The following is a 19,884-nucleotide window of genomic DNA, read 5'->3' as shown; positions in this document are numbered from 1 at the left end:
GATGTTCTCCACTTCAAGATCCTACTTACAACATTAAGGACCAGAGTGACTTCAAAACTCAAGGTTAAATGGCCATGAAAACAAGCAAATGGCAATGTTCAGTTGCTCTTCCTGTTCTGGGATCATCGTCAGTGGAACTTGGCAGATTTTTTTATACCTTTCCTTCTGAAATGGTTAATACGGTGTCAGACTGAGTCTGCTTTGGTGGGCTGAATGAACATGGTGGGCTTATCCGGCCTGGCTTAGAGAATATTCAAGTCTCTTCCAGTGGGTCACTGCCTTAGCCTTCTACGCCCATTTCTCACCTACCCACGGTCTAGCAAGGACGGGCTCTATCCATCTTCTCATTCTGTCTCTTGTTTCCATAATTTGCTGAGTATTTGCACCCACTGCCAGGCCTCAGTAGCACAGTCCTTTGGCTCATCAAGCGAATGTAAACAACATGCTGACCTGCCTTTAGCCTCTTTTCCTTGTTCACAGTTTGAATTCTGTAGCTACCCAGTGTCTCCCAAACAAAAGCCCAAGGTGACATTTGAACTCTGGAAGGAACACAGTCAGGTTCTGCCCTTCCTAAGGAGGAAGAGAGGCAGAAAGGTATCCTGGTCCTTTTACCTTAGAACTCTCCACGTCATAGAGGTTTATTTTCAAATTCTGAGTCTGTCAACAGCAGTACCAACCTGGCTTCAGTTACAGGAGAAAAATGACTATTACTGGTTATAAAGAACTTGGTGTGGAATGACAAATGCTTTGCAACAAACACCTAGAGAAGAGAGAAAAACACAATATGTTTGTAAACTTAGACCGTCACTATTCTTCCTATGACATTTTGTTTGCTGGGAGCTTAGCTTCTCTTAGGTGGGGTAAAGAAAATAAGATGCTGCCCCCCCCTTTTTTTCTCTAGAAAAAGTCCTTCTCAGCTCTGCTAGCAATTTAAATGCAGTGATCATACCCATTAGCTTCTCTATCATTGTAATTGTTGTTAATTGTTATAACTGTTTTAGTTATTAGTGGTGTCATTATTGCTCTAGGTCCTCTGTCTGTTTTATGCTGAATATATTAGTGCTTTGCTTTTGAATTACCAGGCTTTATTTAGTGCAGAGTTACGTTTTTTTGGAGAGACGTTGAGAAATGCTGGCATTAAGCTTTATTCTTTTGTTTTTCATTCCAAATGGACAGACTGGAAAAAAAAAATAATTAGATGGAATAATGTCCCCAAAATGAGCATGAGGATGCTTTGAATTAATTAAATGGTCAGAATGCTGCACCATTTCTGATCTTAGACTGCTGCTAGAGTAATGTAACCCTCAAGGAGCCTCGGTCCAGCCCACAGAGGAAATCCTCCCTCTCAGGCTCCCAATTCCTCACTGATCTCAAGACATCAAAGCCTCCTCATGCATTCCCTCGTTTATAGAATGACCTGAGCAAGTTTAGGGAGAAGCTGGACTGGCCCTGCAAACTTCCAGGCCTCCCAGGCCTTCCTGAGGCAAAGCAGCAGGAATGAAGCCCTCCTCCGCCTTACCTCTACCCACTCTTGGTCAGGTTTTTATAACACAACCAAAGCTTCTGGGAAGCCTTCCATGAGGTTAGCTTCCCTATTATACACAGCACCCTCAGCTTCGCCTTGGAAGGCCTATCACAATCATAAATAAGTAAATATCTGTGCGACTCTTTGTGTCCCGGTGCCTCCCCACCTGGACGGCAGCCTAAGAGCAGGGACTCTGTGTGTGGCCAGTGCGGAATTCCCAGCATCGAGCACCGTCCCCGGCACTTTGTAAGTGCACTGTATGTGTCTGTTGAATGCCAAGGAAGGAATGTAGTGAGGTCGTGTGCACACATTCACATAAAGGTGAGTCACACATACGTCAAACGGGATGTCTGCACGCACACGGCCCAGTCTCGTCCAGCTAAGGCGTTCCTCCTCACTGATTTCCCAGTACCAGAATACCTCTGTTTGGGGAGCAACTCCCCATATCTAGCTCTTCATTCTGCTTATTTTTCAAAGCTCTGCTTTTATGGTGCTAGTTCTGCCGATTCTGATTCTTGGGCTGGGTAAACTATCTGCTGGATCCCTGAGCTCTATCTTCTTTTAGCCTTTAGCTTCTGAAGAACCAGGGGCATTTTCTATATTTGTTCTTGGAAGGCTTTTGTTTTCCTCCTAGCTTCTTGCTTTCCATGTGCTTTTAGAATAGATCTTTTTCCAGGTATTCTTCCCTGGTGTCTTATGTGTCCAATATCGATGTTTACATATATACCCAAAAAGTACTCATAATGTTAAGAGTTATCCCATATCCAGGCACATGGGGAACAGTACCCCACAGTGACCATCTGCTAGGCCAGAAAAAGCCAAGACAACTTTGTTAGCCTTCTTACCATTCAGAAATGTCAAGTTGCGTTTTAAAAATCTATTTTTATAGGGGCAGCTGGGTGGCTCAGTCGGTTAAGCATCCAACTTTGGCTCAGGTCATGAACTCACGGTTTGTGGGTTCTACCCCCAAGTAGGGCTCTGTGCTGATAGCTCAGAGCCTGGAGCCTGCTTCCGATTCTGTGTCTCCTTCTCTCTGCCCCTCCCTCACTCGCACTCTGGCTCTCTCTCTGTCTCTCAAAAATGAATAAAGTTTAAAAAAAATTGGGGTCGGGGACAGTGCCTGGGTGGCTCAGTCGGTTTAATCATCTGACTTCAGCTCAGGTCATGATCTCACAGTCTGTGAGTTCAAGCCCCACATTGGGCTCTGTGCTGACAGCTCAGAGCCTGGAACCTGCTTCAGATTCTGTGTCTCCCTCTCTGTTCCTCCCCCGCTTGCACTCTGTCTCTCTCTCTCTCTCAAAAATAAAGATTAAAAAATTTTTTTAATAAAAATAAAAACCTTTTCTTATAAAATCATTTTCTCTGTAATATGTAATGCATGAAGAATATTGATGTCAATATACTTTTCATTTATAATTCTGTCCAAATCTTCAGGTGATTAATCAACTCCATTATGACTAAAAAATACATTAATATATCCTCTGAGAAAACTATTTTCATTCTTCAGGAACTGATATTTCTCTATTATTCCATGCCCTGGTATCCCCCAAAACACATGCCTTGTCTTTCCAATAGTTAGCATTTTTCTCGCAGTGTATTTTTCTTCCAAACACGTTCTTAACTCTGTGGTTTCCAGTGTAGCTGTGCCCTCTGTCGTCTACTGCATATATAAACAATCATCTTTGTAAAGGGAAACATGCCTGATTTCTATATGGTTAACATTTTTACTTCTGTTTGCAATATCCGAGCCTTAATTACATAGCTCTGTCCCTCCTCGAGTTTTGCGCACTTTAAGGTTCCTACTAAAGTTCTTAGACATACAGGGATTTGGTTCTCCTGTGCCTTTGTTGTTTGAACTGCTGGTAAGCGAGGAATGAGCGTTTTAAGAAGCAAACATAGCCAGGGCCTCCGCCCACCCGCACCGCCCACCTGCTTTCCTCCACCTGTCCTCATCCTCAGGGACCAGCACTATCCTTCCTCCCGGGAGGGTCAAAACAAATGAAGGGAAAGGTAGAAACTGGTGCTAATAGGGTGCCCAAAAGTCACTTGGGCTTTCATCAGAAGCCAGGACTCCCGACTGCCATCAATAAGAATCTCATTTTTGGTGGGTGTCTTGCTGACAGCGCTCACGCATAGCATCCTAAGGAACGGTAGCGCGGCCACATCATCCCTGGTCTGGTGGGCATTAGCTCTCCTGCCATTCAAATCCCCAGATCCTCTCCCACTTTGTGCTCTAGTGTTTAACCTTTCCGGGTAGAAGAAGATCAATACAGATTCTTCATTGCTAAGAATCAATGGCTGTCCTGTGGCATCACTGCCATCTAGTCTTGCTGAGAAGCCCAGTAAATCTCCCCAGCTGCTTCAAAAGCTTGGTGTGTCGTCTTCAGTTGCTTTCATTTTTAATGCAGATCACTTTGGTTTCTGTCCCCCTGGGGGTTTGCAGATAAATCTTGGCAGACATGTTCAGGGTCTACAAATGAGATGCTGGAAAAGGGCCAGCCCACCCAGAATTTAGTTGTAATGGATGAGACACCCCCTTGGTTCCACTTAAAGCCTGGGCTCTTCGTAACCGTATTTATTGGGGATTACCTCATATAGTACCTGGGTGGGAAGTGCCCAGGATGAAGTTTCCCGTGTAACAGAAGAGACCCACATGGGAGACTGTGATACAGATGCATGTGGGCTGACTCAGCCTCTCAGTAAACGGGCAAAAGTCGGAGATGTATCCCATTCCTTGAAATGCACATTGAAGAGAAGCACTGGATAGTTTAGAAGCCCTGGATCAAAAAAATATCTGGCAGGAAATCTCTGCACTGCTTATTTACAAACCAAGCAAAAACTTACCTGCCTGATTTTCTTTTATTAATAAATGAATGTATTTGTCATATTGTTGAATAGCATCTGACTAAGGGTGATCTGTAAATATTTAATGTTACTTAATGATCTCCTTTTCCCACAGTCCTTTGCTCATGCTGAGTGTTTGGCTGTATCTCATCCCAACCCCTCTGAATCTTAGGTTTCCTAGGGGCAATATCAGAACTCTGGTTTCCATTTGCAGCAAAAATGTGGACTCTATGGAAAAAGACAGAGTCCTTTTAACTTTGATTTCTCCTCTCTTTGATCAGTGGACTATACCAATTATTACCAGGGCCTATGGGATTGCCATGGTGACCAGCCAGATGAACTATCCTTCCAACGGGGTGACCTCATCTACATTCTGAGCAAGGTAAGGACATAGAGTGTGGGGCTTGGATCAAAAGTCGATTTTTTCATTCTTGATGATGTAGTCACCATAACTACAGAATCATTCCATGTCATACATTTCTCTCGTGTGTATTATATGTCTCCCTCACTCATAAATTCCCACTGATTTATAATTGTTAGGGAAAAGCTTAATTGAAAATTCAGGTTCAGGAACTAATTTTCAAATTTAAAAATGCAATAAAGTAGACATAACACTAAAACTATGCCAATCAAATGTATTCTTTTTAGGGTCTCATGGTGCTTAAAAGGTCATCATTATGTACAAAATTTATTACTGTATTAATACTCTTGAAAACATTCTGGCTCCGTAAACCACATTTTTATGTCATTTACAGATAAAGAAGACTGCGGTATACTAATGATGAGTTCAGAGCTAGTTGGCTCAACTGGTGTGAGCAAGTGTTGATAAGGTCAAGATAGTGAATCCAACCCCACAAGGGCCAGCTAACTTTATTCTCTTCCTCAGTCATAAAGTTAACTAACCCCTAGCCCCAACTAACCCTCTCACAGATAGTGTTGTTGATCATAAAAGAATTAGGAAAAAGTAAAAGGATAGATTATCGCAGATCCATCACTAATGTGAAGAAGATTCAGAACTCACAGGCTACTGTTTGAGGGATCAGTAACATCATCTTTATAAAGAAAGATTATGCATATTCTATATACGTGAGCTAAGGAAATAGGTTCTGTCCCTGAAATAACTTCCTAAAAAGTTCTTTATGAGGTCAATCAAACACATTTTTGGAATAGACACACCTTGCTCTTTAATTAGTGTGTGAATTCCGTAAAGGCAAATTGAAAACCCATTGTATTTTTAACTCATCGTTTGCCACTTATCTTTATTCTATCAATGGCCAAGGGTTTGTCTCAATTTGAAATATACCATAAGGGCCTTAGGAAACAGACTGGGCTGACTTAACGTACCTTTGAGTGTTTCCAACCGGTCCCCTTAGAACGAGGACCAAATTCAGACCCCAACCTTTTGCAGAAGAGTAGGGAGCCTGCAAGCCCTGCTGACTGAGATCACAATCTTCTAGTGATTTCTTCCAGAGCCCTAATTCAGTGCTATCCTGGTGCCATTCTGGTGCAGCTCCAATACACCAAGAATAAATTGGAAGCAAAGACGGGAGTGGACATTGGCCTGATTGGTATTTCAAATGCCCGAAAGCAAGGTTTGCCTTGTAATAGAATTTGTGTACATTACCACGCTGGCATTACAGGGGTAATCGAGTTATCCACTCAGGTGTGACCAGGCCTCTGTTTGCCCAGAGCCTGCAGGTGAACAAATTAACTGTTTACATTGTCTGAGGTGCCTGCAGCAGGAGGAGGGGGGAGAACAGAGCCAGACTGTCTGCTGGCCTTCTCTCTCGGTCATGATTATTTTGTTTGTTTTGCATGTCTTTTTTGCCTTTGTTAATGGCTTCTCACTGGGGGTCCCTCTCCTCCATTTAGAAGGGGCTGTGGGGTGACTTTCCCTGCAGTACAGAGCTGTCTGCAGTTACCACGGCTGTTGTATTTTTAAGAGATACCAAAGAACATGGAGAGCCTCCCCTACCTTTTTTTTTAACCAATCCCCCTCCCCCTCCTCCCTCACGGAAAGCTAATATATCAAAGTTTGATTCAGGGAGAATACGTTGCTGTTCTGGTTCTGTCTGGTTTCTTTCTCCATCTTTTGGAGGGTTGTAAGTCTATTTTCATCCCTTACCATTGTTGTAGCGCATTTCTCCCCGCAAAAGCCACACCAGCTGCCTCCCTTCTCCATGTTGTTAATCCCTGCATGTCAGAGGAGGAAATGAGAAGCTAGAAACTCAACTGGAGTTTCCCTCATAAAGCTTCATTCCACTTAACGTTGGCTTGGGGAACATTTCGGATTGGATTTACCTTTATTATATCACCTAACTCAATAACAGTCCTTGGACAGGAAGGAACCTTAAAAGGCCACCCGATCCATTCCCTTGCCTCTAAGAAGCACAAATGAAACAATTCAGACAGATAGGAAAGGAGATCCCTCTACCATTAGCTGTTTGTCTATTCAGACCTTCAATAACTCTTAACCTCCGCAATTTTCTTTTCTCATATGAATCCTAAATTCATTCCACTTTAACCCCAACCGGCTTGATTTGTTGGAATCAGTTATCCTCTGCAACCTGCCTCTCACACCTGGAGGAAAAGAACTGACTCAAGTCGAGGTTAGTCCAGAAAAATGGTATCCAGAAATCTACGTGTTACTTTTCTCTCTGACCGAAAAACCTTTGTTAAGGGAAGAAAGGCCTGCTGGTTTAGGAACCTGGAGAAGTCTATTTCCCCCAAGAAACATAAGACAAGACACAACTGGGGCAGCTCAGCTTGCCTCGACCAGTTTCCTCACCTGTAAAATGAGGCAGTTGTGTTGGGTGACCTCTAAGTTTCCTTCCACCTCAAGCATTCCTGTTGTAAACATGATGAGACAGATCCCGCAAAACTGCTAAAGAAATCCCACACAAAAATGCATTTAGCTTTAATTATGTATTCAGATTAAACGGAATTTAAAAATTTCAATTATAAGCTCTTTTGTTTTGGGCCCTCGTAAATGCCTCTGGCTTTCCCCTCTCTCTTTGCATGATAAAACAAATATGTTGGGGCACCTGGGTGGCTCAGTCAGTTAAGCATCCAACTCCTGGTCTCGGCTCAGGTCATGCTCTCACAGTTCCTGAGTTTGAGCCCCGCGTGGGGCTCTGAGCCGGCAGCGCAGAGCCGGCTTGGGATCCTCTCTCTCCCTCCCTCTCTGCACCTCCCCTGCTTGCTCTCTCTCTCTCTCAAAATAAATAAATAAACTTAAAAAAAAAAGATATATTAAAAAAAGAAAAGAAATACTTTTTCTTGGTATTTCTTGGTGGGAGCAGGCTAAGAACAGGCAGTGGACCCTGGATGAGGAAGTGGGGTGGGGTGGGGGCTTTATTCCTGGGCATCTGCTATTGTTAGTAGTTGCCCAAACATGACCCAACCTTGAATCCTAGAACACTAGGGCCAGGAGAGACTGTTAGGGTCTTTAGGCAAGAATGATCCCAGAAAGAGAGCTATTTGTCCTTTTTAAAATAAAATTTCCAGAGACGATGACTGGCTGGGTAAGAAAGATACCAAATACCCATCACCTGTCCTATTCTTAAGGAAGCTGGTCAGTAACAGATGAGTTACTTACGTGACCCTGAGCAAAGTCACTCAATCCTGCTTATCTTCAGCTTTCTCATCTGTAAAAATGGGAATAACTTCCGTTCATAGGGGTTCTGATGCTTGCCCTAGAGAGTGTGTGTCAAGAAGTACCTGGCATCTAGGAAAAGGCAACTGTTATTACATTCATCTCTTTTCCGCTAACAATAAAGTAAACTGCTGGGGTCAATACGGGGTACATACTAGGCGTGCAGTAAATTATTGGTGAAGTGAGGGAGGAAAACCAGGTAGCCTGTCCCACCGAGAACTCTTCATAGAGACACTCAAAAGCACAAAGGCTTCTTACTTGGAAGTAGAAAGCCATCTGGTGCAGAGGCCTACACGGAAACCCACGTAGCCTTTCCTGGTCTGAGAGATTGTGTCACTGACAAAATTGATGGACTGTTCAGACTTCTCGTTGGATGAGAGGCCAGAGCCACATATCCAAGCTCTGAAACAGTAACTAACGGGGCGCAGGCAGCAGCAGCCCTGCTGACCTCCCCTAACACAGCCATCCATTCCTAGGCCCCATGCAGTTTCGTGCCCACTTAATCCACCGAGTTCCAATTTGGGTCTTAAAATACATTGAAGGGAGATTTTAATAACGAAGCCGATCTGTGCGTCCAGCGGATGTTCTCTGGGCCCGGATATATCCCGAACAGCTTTTTCTGGTCCAAGAACTGAGCTTCGTTTCCACCCGCTGCAGGGACGCAGCTCAGGCCACAGCGGGGTGTTTAGCGCTCTTCAGTGGCTCCAGATTGTGGCGCTTGTGCAGGTCTCCTCATACGTAACCGATGGCTCCGGAGAGCCTGCCTCTCGTAAATTACTTCCCACGATGCCTGCGACCACCGCAGAATTCAAGTTTGAATAGAGCAGGAAAAAGGTGTTTGAAAGGCCTGTTCACTCAGCTGCATTTTAATTTCCTTTTCAATCTTGTCCCAATTAATTTCACAGAATTAATCTCACAGAAGCAAACTCGGCAGCATTGAGGCTGCGGTTTTAGTGTGGCGGTCGCTCTGCCTGAACATGAAATAGGAGCTAATATAAAAATCCATCTGCTGTGTTTGAAATACACGCCGGCTGCTGCTCAGTCCTGTCTGACATTCCAAACATCAACAGCGGGGAAAAGTGATTTGGGGGTTAGTGGCCATCAGTACTTGGCAGGGGTTCAACAACAGGTGTACTCCAAAAATCCATTCAGCCTGGGCACCAGGCATGACAGGGCAGGTGCTGAATCACCCTCCGTGCAGTAACGCTGTGCCCTGGCTTAGTTCCTTTTATCTGCAGACCCTAAGACCCTTCTGTGGACCAGCACTGCTATGGGCATTTATTTTAAGTGGAAGAAAGGGAGGTACAAAGCCCCTACTTGGATAAGATGAGTCACAAGTCCCAACTTTCAGAGAAGTGACTCTCTTACTGGCTCCTAGGTCTCTCACTAGGGAAACCTTTTTCTTAAGGACTAAAGGTGCTTGTTCTGCTGTGCGGGAGAACTTCAGTAAACGCCCATTTAAAGATTAACCCACCTGGGGACTCCTGCCTGGCTCAGTCAGTGGAGCGAAGGACTCTTGATCTCAGGGTTGCGAGTTTGAGCCCCACGTTGGGTGTGGAGATTACTTAAAAATAAAATCTAAAAAAAAAAAAAAAAAAAAAATTAAGCCTCCTATGCTCCAGCAGATAAGGGCAAATTAAAGAGAGAAAAAGAATCTCTTTCTCAATTGACTAGAAAGGAGACAAGGTCCCTAAATGAGATCCTCTATTTAAGGTAAACTGAGTCAGTAGGCTACATCTCTGGGGCTTATGTGCTGTGCCTCAGTTCTTGGCCTTAGACCCCTCAAAGATTTGCCCAACTACTTAGCCCCATGGCGATCGGCCTTGGAGCAACCAGCTGGGTACCACGGAAGGTTTATATTTATACGGTGGCTTAGCTGGGGTGGGAAGATGTTCTCATGGACCAAACACACCACACTTTTGTTGTGTTCTCTGCCAGTGCTGTTAACATGGAAACAGAGAGCCTTACAGGCAAAGTGAAGTTTACCATCACACTCGTGATGCTGTCAAAAGGCTTTGGGCCTTATGAGGATGAGGATAGACCGACTTTGTCGCCCTGAGTGACATTTAGCATCTAGTGAGGGATTGAAGCTACTTAAAATTAGGCTGGATCCTAGCTCCAAACCCAGCTGCTTGTAATCTGGATGCAGCGGGTCTGTTCCTGGCACACCTGGACTGTGTTATGTCTGTTATAATAGGGTTTTTAAAGCCCCGTGTTCTCCACCCACTCCCTCAAAGGACTACTTAAAGAGAGTAGACCTTTTCCCCTCCCTTGACCCCCTCTCCTCCAGAAGAGATTTGTATGTTGTAAAAATTATCTGAATGCAGCCGTACTTGCTCTTCTAAGTGTGCTTAGTTGAATGTGACAACAAGCCTCATAAAAACAGAGAAGTTAATTCCTTCAATTGCTTTAAATGAAGGGTTGGGTTTCTTTTTTTTTTTTTTTTTTTTTTTTTTTTTTTTTTTTTTTGGTTTTTAAATTTCAGGGCTCTGAGGGAAAGGAGGTGTTTGGTGACATCTAGTGTCCATTTAGGACTTCCTCAGGCACCATTACCCTCAGCCTGGCTGAGTGGGGGGATGGGCGGGTTATTTGGGAGGTAATGCAGGGGTAGTAAGTGGGGAGAATATAGGCCTGGGGCACAGGCTGCCCAAACAGTGTGATGAAACTGATCAATGCCTGTCAAAGAGCAATTATTCACCTCTGACCCAACCAAAGGGGGCGAGTGAGGGGGATACCATCGGAAAATATCTTTTCTTATTTATGATGATACGAAAGAGAAGCAGAACCTGTCCCCACCACCCCATTTCATGTTAACAAGCAGGTCCACACTGTGCTGTGATGACGAAGATGATGATGATGGTGGTGTTTTCTCTCATTAATAACCCCAATGGGAGTCTATAGAGTCAGGAGGATGGGAATGGGATTTGGGGTCAGCTGGAAGGCAACGGTCATACACCGGTCAGATTCAGTAGAGGCCATTCCTTTCCCCCAGACAGGAACCAATCGTCTAGAACAAACCCTGGCAGCCTCATTCCTTCCAGGTAATTTTTATAAATGAGGGGACACCCATTCCAAGAGAGGACAAAAGGGAGAGGATGCCTCTGTGTGTGTGTGTGTGTGTGTGTGCGCATATGCATGCATATAAACCTGCTAACAAGAGCCCCAATTGCATATCAACCCTATCCTCCAAACTCTGGCCATTTATTGTAAAACCCGTTTTTTTAAAGAGAGTAAGATTGGCATTTTCCACTTTACTCTCCTTACTCTAAAACTGTTGTCCTGGACAGGAGCCTTCACTTTCTACACACACACACACACACACACACACACACACACACACCTTTCAGTCAGGTGGAAAGTCCCAAATCAGATAATTAACTATGAGGCCCAGACAGAAATGTTTACCTAGAACCATATAAGCCATGGCAGGGTTAGGTTAATGCTCAGAATCGCCCGATGCTTTACCAGCTCCAGTGCAAAAAAATTCCAGCCATTTATTTTGCAGTGAATTTATAACAAATGCTGTTAAAGGCTTCGTCTTTTGACAGAGGTAATAATAAATTCACTGTTAAAGACGGTAGTTTAATTCCTTATACCTCCAATACTGCACAGAATAAACCATATTCATCACTGAGTAATTTTTTACCACATAAATCTTTAAAACTAACCGGTGAAGGCTGTTGAGACTGAAATATTGTGAATTTATTAGATATGCCCATGTAGTATTGGATTCAGAGGTTTCCATTCGAATATATTATGGGGAAAATTTGTGTCTTTAACTGTGACATTCTCTCCATTTCCCACTGCCAGTATTATAACAAGCGGCTCCTCCAGAGTCAACTGCACGTTTATTAGACAGAGATTTAGTAATAAACTCCTCACTAATCTGCCAAAGAGGCTGGATGACATTTTGGTGAGATGCTCTATTTCAAAGGAGTCACAAAAGCTTTGTTTCTGTGTAATTATTTTCTCAAAAGGAGCTCAGCCTCCCCAAACCTCTGCCTGCCAGCATTTCTTGGTAGTGTATGGATCCAGCTCTCCCACCCAACTAGCAAAATATTAAAAGCCAATTATAACCTCATTGCAAACATACAGGGCAGTAACTTCCAAGCAGTTTATAGGATTAGTTAGCGGGGGAGGGGGCTTGGGGCAATTGGTGAGAACAGAGAAAAGCTGGAATTAGCAGACACTGCCAGACGTATGGTATTTAAGGGCTAATAAAAAGATTATATTGATCCTCAAACGAGAAATAATAGACAATGGTTTCAGAAAACTTGCTATTTAAAAACTTTCTTCTTGACATATGACACATTAAAGATACAATTACATCCTCAGATTTGAGCAAAAATCCTTTTACTCTACCATATTAATTTTGAGTGAAAATTCTGTGCCTGTTAGATGAGAATACTCTGAACCTTTCTCATGATTTTGCTAGTGAAGTGACATTTAAACTAACCAATTGATTATATCAAATTGTAATGCCCTCTCCAGTTTCATTAAGGAAACATTAATATTGCCAGAATGAAAAATTTTTTTTTTCATTTAGATGCAGAAATATACATTTTTTTTTTAGCAAAAATCTTTGGCAGTTTCTCTGTTCCCACTATTCCCACTAATATTCTGTATTTGGGAAGAGTTCCAGATACTAAAACTTCCAAGGAACATTGTGAACTTTAAGATTCTTTTTTAATAAAATCAAATCAAATAGGTTTTTAACTGTTAAACAAAGGAGAAAAATCTCCTGGCAGTGCAAGACTGCAGCCCATCAGAATAATTGTTAAAAGACAGAACCCGGCTAGAAAGATAAGCATAATACCAGCAATTAATATTCAGCATTTCACATTATAGTCAAGAGGATGTGTTTTTCTTTGTGATGTGGCTCATAAGCTATGAGTGTTGGGAGCCAGACTCTGAGCTCTGTCTTCTTTCTGTGCATGAGGATTAAGGAGGGGGGAAAAAAAAACCCCAGCAACAACCATCCTGCTCCATCTGTAAATGAACAAACATCTTGATTTTATAGCTATTTGCTTTGTAAAACTGAGGAATGAAACAAAAATTACTGGATGCCTAAGTAACACTTTAATTCCGAATTCATTTACGCTGTAGCTATGTAGTTGTCACAAACCATAATGCAGTATTTAATTAAAATAACAGAAGTGCATCTAGATATGTCCTGGGGTAGCTATCACCAAATTATAGTCTATGCCATCCGTATTTTATTTATGAAATGGCAGATTCTAAGGTGCAACTAGGCTGATACAACAGCATAAACGTTTTTAAACCTGCATTTTTATAAAGGCTCTTTTTTTTTTTTCCTGCTGTGTCTTTAAATATTTTCCTCCTATCGTTCTGGGGTTTTTTAGTGGGATTGTTTTGATGTCGATAAAGATCTCGCTTTCTAACTCTTGCGTTTCAACTATTGACCTCCTGAGTCTCTGGCTGTGAGAGCCCCCCGTCTGTTGTCATGGAAAGGCTTGAGTTTTCACTGGAGCCGCAGCAAGCATGGGACATCTTAGCAGAACTTGGACGTGGATTCCAAGAGGGTAGGAAAAAAGCAACCCCCTTTTCAGACTCGGTATGCTTGTTCCCATACAATCTTCCTTGCACCTTTTTTCCCACCTATAAATACCCATTATAGTTTACACGCTTGCTTGCTCTACTTTGTGAATGTTCACATGCAGACATACTGCTCCTTTTCATAAACGCATAGCATCTATCTTACACGCACCCACCATCTATCTCCTCGTTCACATTGGCTGTCCCATCCACCTCCTTGTCTGTAGAATTATGTTCAGCAAGGTCCCGATTTATAGGAAATAAATAACGAAAATGGAACGGACTGGGAAAGATAATCGAAACATTCAAATTGTTATTTTTCACTGTACTTTCCACAAACAGAGCATCCGTAAACACCTAGCAAAGGTGCTGGCCGATTCCTAAAACACAGTGCCTTATGGAACATTCTGAGCCGGGCAAGGTCTCTGCGTTGTATCTTTCCTGTTCTCTCTCTCTCTTGCTTTTTGGTGCTTCAAGACCTCACCATTTTTAAAGGGCAAATGATGCCGTGCTGTTATTTTCATTCTTTCTGCTGCTTATTTATCCTCCGTCTAATGACAAGTTTTTGTCATCATTTATCCTCTATAAGACAATACTAAGAATTTTAAAACAGAAATAATCGTTGCAATCACCTTTTTAAAGAAAATAGCCCTTGCAATTGCTGTGTAAAGATATTCCAATAATGGTATCCTCGGATCACAGCCTGATCCTACAGCAAAGGTCTTTTGGAGAGAGTGTTTCTTATACACACTTGTAATTATTTTAGCCCCTTTCACAGGTCACATAGAAAGTTAATTTCAATCGCTGCTAATTTCCGTCCAACAAGAGTGCGGTACTTTCAACCACCCAAAATAATTGGATTCAAAACAAATTTAGGAAATTGAGTGTGTTAGAAAGCAAATAAAAATATCCTTTTGGTAAGGAGGAGGGTGAAAGTAGTAAAAATGGCCTTTTTTTTCCCCCTCCCTTCTTTCCCCTTCACAACTTTGCCATTAAAGTTGCACCTACAGCTAGAAGTTTGTCCGTGAAAAATGGTCATTTTGTTTCTCTGCTCAAAGAATGTTATTAAAATGCTAATTTAAAAGAAAAAGGAGTTAAATATCTAGCGATGGTGCATTCTAATTGCAACCATAATGAGCTCTCTAAATGTGCGTGCCCCTGACACACACAGAGCATAAACAGCAGTAAACAGATCATTAGTACCCGCGTTCATTTATTCTGGCGACCTTACCATGACCCCACCGAGGGTAGGGTGAAAAGCAGGTGGATCTGGCTGTGACACCCCCTAGAGGGATCCAGGAAATGAAGCTATAAGCGGTTGTCATGGAAACGCCTATGTGTGCAGATGATGTAACACACCGACAGGCTGTAGGGCTCCGCAACTGGGACGTTGCCTTTCCCTCGCCGGAACAATCTTGAGGATTAAATTATTCATTTCTTTAATTCACAAAGCAAAAGGAATCCTAATTTTCTTGGTGATGTGCAACTCTCTTTCATTTGTCTAAGGTCTGGAACATGGTGACTTATCATCCCCTCTTTCTCCGAAACCTACCCCAGCTTCCTACACCCTCGCCCCAAGTCACCGAATCTGGCAGAATCAAGTGGGGAAAAGGCAGAAATCTGATGCTCAACATCTGTACCTTAAGAGAGAAAACCTAAGGTTTTAAGCTGAAATTAATAACACAGACAGCGTCCCTTTCTGGTGAGGGCATTTAGTCGACCAGGGACCGAGAGCATACCTATCCTGAACAAGATGGCTTTGTGTGGAGCAGGGCAGAGTTAAGCATAAAGCAGAGAAGGCACCAGCCCCAAATGAGCACATCACCCTCGCAAGGTGCGAGAAAAAGAGATAAGAGAAAACAAGCATCTGCTCGCCCCCCTTCCAAGTCCAATTGAGGGAATCGAGATTAATAAAAATAATTCTTTGGAGAATGATTCCACTCTATCCTACCCTGTTTTGTACCAAACAACCTCAATAACCTTACGGCAATCGTAGAATAACGTTTCTTCTTCTTTTTCTTTTTCTTTTTTTTTTTTTTTTAAGGAAGCAGAAAAGACGATCTCTGGAAATTATTTTAAAATAAAAAATATCCTGGCCTGCGCCTCTCCCCCTGCCCCCCCCTCCCCATTGCACTTTAGATGAACCTGTGATATTGTAGCAATGGCCCTTGAAGTGCAGTGGGGAGGTGATTTAGGAGAATATTAAAGGCAATGTGGAGATTCAAGGCGCCTCTCTCAGGGAGATCTGGAGAAATACGCAGCACAGATGGGCCGAGCAGATTAAACATTTCCGTCACATTGTTTCCAAATTGTGTTGTGGTGCCTGAGGCTGGTACTGCGGTCAGAGCAAAACAGAGCGGTGCAGAGCTGCGAGCCGCACAGTTTATGGAATACATATTAATACGCCGGTCTCACATGGTATCACAATTCTATCAGCGCCGAAATGCTGCCGTCTCTATTGTTCCTGAATTCTGCACTTGGCGCCTTGTTTGCTCCCATCTGCGGAGTGTTTACCTTCCCTTTATCCTTCCTCTCTCTTTTAGGCAAAGTTCAAGTCGTGTGTGTCTTCCTCTCATTTCTCTTCCCGCCTTCCCTCTTTCCTTCACGGCTTACGATTTTTCTGCCGTGCACAGTCTGTGTTTTGCACACGCTGTCATCAACAATGTCCGGTCTGTGCGCGGGTCCTGCATACCAGCCTGGCCTCGACGTGATCATTATCCACTCACACCCAGTTTTAGGACATGAGCTCCAGACTTGAGGCTGAATTTCCCCCTTTGCTTTCCAGGGCTCTCGGACCCTCCATCTAGCTGACACAGTCCTCCCCAGAACACCAACTCTTAGCTGTACAGTTGTCACCATGCGCCCCCCCCCACCTGCTGTTGCTGACCACCCAGCCTTTCCGGGCCCCCTTTCTCACACTGTCACATACCTCTCCCTCCTCCCCAGTTAACCTCCAGGTTAGCAAGTTCCCTGAAATGTAATAATAAATAAAACTGGTTCAAATGAGACAAATTTAACAATTCATTCTTATTCTGATTTATAGACCAAAACCCTGAATAATGGAAAAAAGAGAAAGTGATTGCCAAGAACTTAAACCATGGTTTGAAACAGCCCAGGGAGGCAGCCAAGCTACCCAAGGTTTCAGCGGAGCGCTGAGTGCTCCAGTCAGTCCTCTGACAGCTTCCAACATCACGAATCCACCGTCCATCTGACTGACCACTTCCTTTTTCCTTCTGCAAAATGTCTCTTATGCTGCAAAGCAGGCACCTGCTTGTCTTTGGTGAACGATCCCTGTCCCCCGCCTTGCTCTCCTCAGCAGTTGGAAGGGCGCTGAGTTAGAGCCCTCAATTTATTTAATAATTTATGACATCCTCAGAAAGCATTAAATTTCCAAAGCTGGATTTAAGGAGTAGAGAAATTGAGGGCCAACCCAAGAGTAAAAATACGATGTTTTTGGCTGACCATGGGATATTACGATCTACTCTGCTTAGGAATTCGAATTTCCCATCTTTACTTATGATGATGTCAGATGCAGAACCACTGATAAAAGAAATAAGCAATCATAAACCAATAATTCTGTGATTCATTGGCCCTTCCCATACATATGTCAGGTACCTATCGATCTCTCATGTCAGGAGCTGACTGATTGTTCTCTTGAAGAGGAATCCTCTTACTTACAAGCGCTGATACAGTGAACTTTGATGGTTAAAAGAACAAAATGTGAGACATTTTCCGGGAATCTTGTTCCATGGAGGCTTATCGAAGCCCAACTCAGGGTGAGCAGAGAACATCTCTGTTAGGAGCATTCTCAGGGTAGACAGCATCAAGCAGCTTGTTCCCAAAGCCATCATGTGGCTTTGAACAAGAGCCATGAGAAGACAGCACAACTTTTAAGTCACAGTTAAAGGGATGGGGCCTTAGTGGTACACCTGAAAGTAATATAACATTGTACATCAAGTAAATGTCAATAATAAAAGAAAAAAGAGAGAGAAAGACGGTGTCTTAGCAGGAATGAGCAAGCCTGGTCAGCCTTAGAAGAAGGAACAGACTCTTCTGCAGCTGGAAGGCTGAAGCCTAGAAAGCCAGCATGGCAGGAACAAGGATTCCTGATTTCCTTTCGCTGTGTTTTTAAACGCGGAGGCTGGGGAGAGGGTGGATGGAGAGGGCCACACTGGGCCAAAGTGTGGATCCAGGCCAGAGAGATCATTGTATTTTCCCCCAAGAGCACTGGTTCATAAACTGTAGAGGGTTCACAAACCCTTAGAGCATCTGACAGAGGTTCTGGACCTCACCCCAGGGACAAGACACATGTACACGTGCACACACAATTTTACACCAATTTCAAGGAACTCAAAGATCCCTTCGTGTCCATCCGTGGACAGGCCAGGGGTTCGCAGACTCCATTTTAAGAATCTGTGCCCTAGAGGGTGGTGCTTTCCTTTTGTTGGAACAGCCTAGGATTCACTGAGCCTAGAAATTGAATTCTTATCCCAAGACAGGATGGTCATTCCAGGTCATGTCTGTGCTACTCCAGGGGAGCCATGGAAGAGTTTATACAAATAGGAACCAGCAGGGAGGAGAGAAATTAAAATGTAGCAATCATGGAGTAGGGGTATTTAATCTCTTTTAAGGCTTATGATAGGCGCCTGCTGGTTTTCCCCCTGATATCCCCTGACACCTACTGACAGGGTATTTGCAGCACCACACAGGGACTCAGGGCCCTGTGACAGGAGGAGCGCTGAGGAGGTCCATGATAGTCTTGAAACCATAAACAGCAATAGGAAACCACTGGAGGCAGAGTCAAGCTGTGCAACGTGCCCGTGGTTGGTGGCCATACTGCTTTTTGTTTATAGAATTTGCTGTTCTTTTTATGGCAGGTTTGGTAGGGTTGGGTTTTTTTTCCTTGTTGATGGAGATTAGCAGCATAAATCCTTTTATGGCAGTGTGCAATCCCCCATAAACACTTCTGATTGTTGCTGATGGTGAGCGCTGTGTCTATTTCAAGTTCACTCAATGTTCTGCTCATCTAGGCCAATAGCTTGTCCAGCCAGATAAGGGAGTCCAAATAACCAACCCTTACTTTTAAGATCCCTTCATCTGGGGAGTTCAAGGAGGTGGGACAGGGTTGGTGTTGAGGGAAACGGATATTTAATCAAGCCTCAAGATAATAACGATGAGAACAAACCACACGTCGTACTATTTTTGAGTGAAAAGCTTCTAAAAAGACTTTGTGACGACAAGCAAGTGCCTATGTTAAGGGTTTGTTTCCTTTTTTAAAAAAAAAACAGCTTTTTATATTCTTATCTAAAGCATCTTCAGTTAACAATTTTGTGTAATTAACCTCTTAGCTCTACCATACATGATGTATATAGAGTTAAGGACTGAGGAGCCTGTACAGTTCTGATTCCTTAACATCATGGCCACATATCCCCACCTTGGAGGTAGAAACACTTCCGCGTTGAGGATTTTAGGTCTCCCGGGAGCATCTCAGCACTTTTTCTGGTTTTTCAAAACATCTGGGCACAAGAAGTCAAACTTCATTGAAAACGTTGATCCCAAGAATTCAGTTCTCTCTCCCATCTCAAAACTAAAATCCGAGGATCAGCAACTTCATAAAAATGCAGTAAATTAGCACCTCTAGACAAGAGCAGAGTTCATTCAGAGCCGGGGTCTGCCTGGCTGAGCCAGTACTCTCTCCATTTTAATAGTTTAATAAAAATTAGCATAATTAACGAACATCTGTATGATCCAGAGTGGTGCAATTTGGCACTTGGAAACGAGGGCTTAAACATGATTGCTGTGAGTTTAATGTTGTTTTAATTCTTTTTGGCACTGTGCAGTGAAATGAACGTTTGGTGGTGATAGTTCTCGGCCGGATCTCATCTGCATTTTTCTCCCTTTGATTATGAGCAATTGTGGACTCCCCAGCAATTCATCAAAGTAGAAATTATTTTAAAATACCTCGTGGTGTTCAGACTGGGCTGGGGCAATGCATGGGGGGTGGTAGCGGAAGAGAAGGCTAGAAATTTTCCATTCATGCTTTAAACATCTCAGGCCCTGCAGCCCTTTTTGCATCTCCAACCAAGGGATGAAATCTGGAAAAGCCAGTCAGATCCCAAGACCTGTAGGTGCTTTGATTAAGCTCCTAGGCTCCCACAGCAGGATGCTTATGGTCTCTGAGATGGCGCCATCCTCCTTACGCTCTGCCTGCTCTTTTGTTTTGAAGGGCAAAGAGTTGATTTCACTCATTGCGGGTCTCACCGCTGTGGTAAGGCTACTACATCGGCGGTCGGCAGGGTCAGTG

General features: G+C 43.4%; 1 protein-coding gene across 3 annotated transcripts in view; it reads left to right on the top strand.

The window, feature by feature from the left end:
* Positions 1-19,884, top strand: part of SKAP1 (src kinase associated phosphoprotein 1) — a 277,807-nt gene that overhangs the window by 249,679 nt on the left and 8,244 nt on the right. For 2 of the 3 annotated variants that reach the window (XM_053892330.1, XM_053892328.1), the window contains exon 11: positions 4,651-4,751. In XM_053892330.1, coding sequence (XP_053748305.1) covers positions 4,651-4,751 — 101 coding nt within the window. Of the gene's footprint in view, positions 1-4,650; positions 4,752-16,623; positions 19,445-19,884 lie in introns of those variants that run through there. The other variant, XM_053892329.1, reaches the window with a different exon arrangement.

Source organism: Panthera pardus, unplaced genomic scaffold, assembly GCF_024362965.1.
Source record: "Panthera pardus isolate Hobbes unplaced genomic scaffold, ASM2436296v1 HiC_scaffold_3, whole genome shotgun sequence".
In the NCBI taxonomy this organism is placed as follows: domain Eukaryota; kingdom Metazoa; phylum Chordata; class Mammalia; order Carnivora; family Felidae; genus Panthera; species Panthera pardus.
Note: the sequence above shows the minus strand (reverse complement) of the source record. Positions and strands in the feature narration are given on the sequence as shown.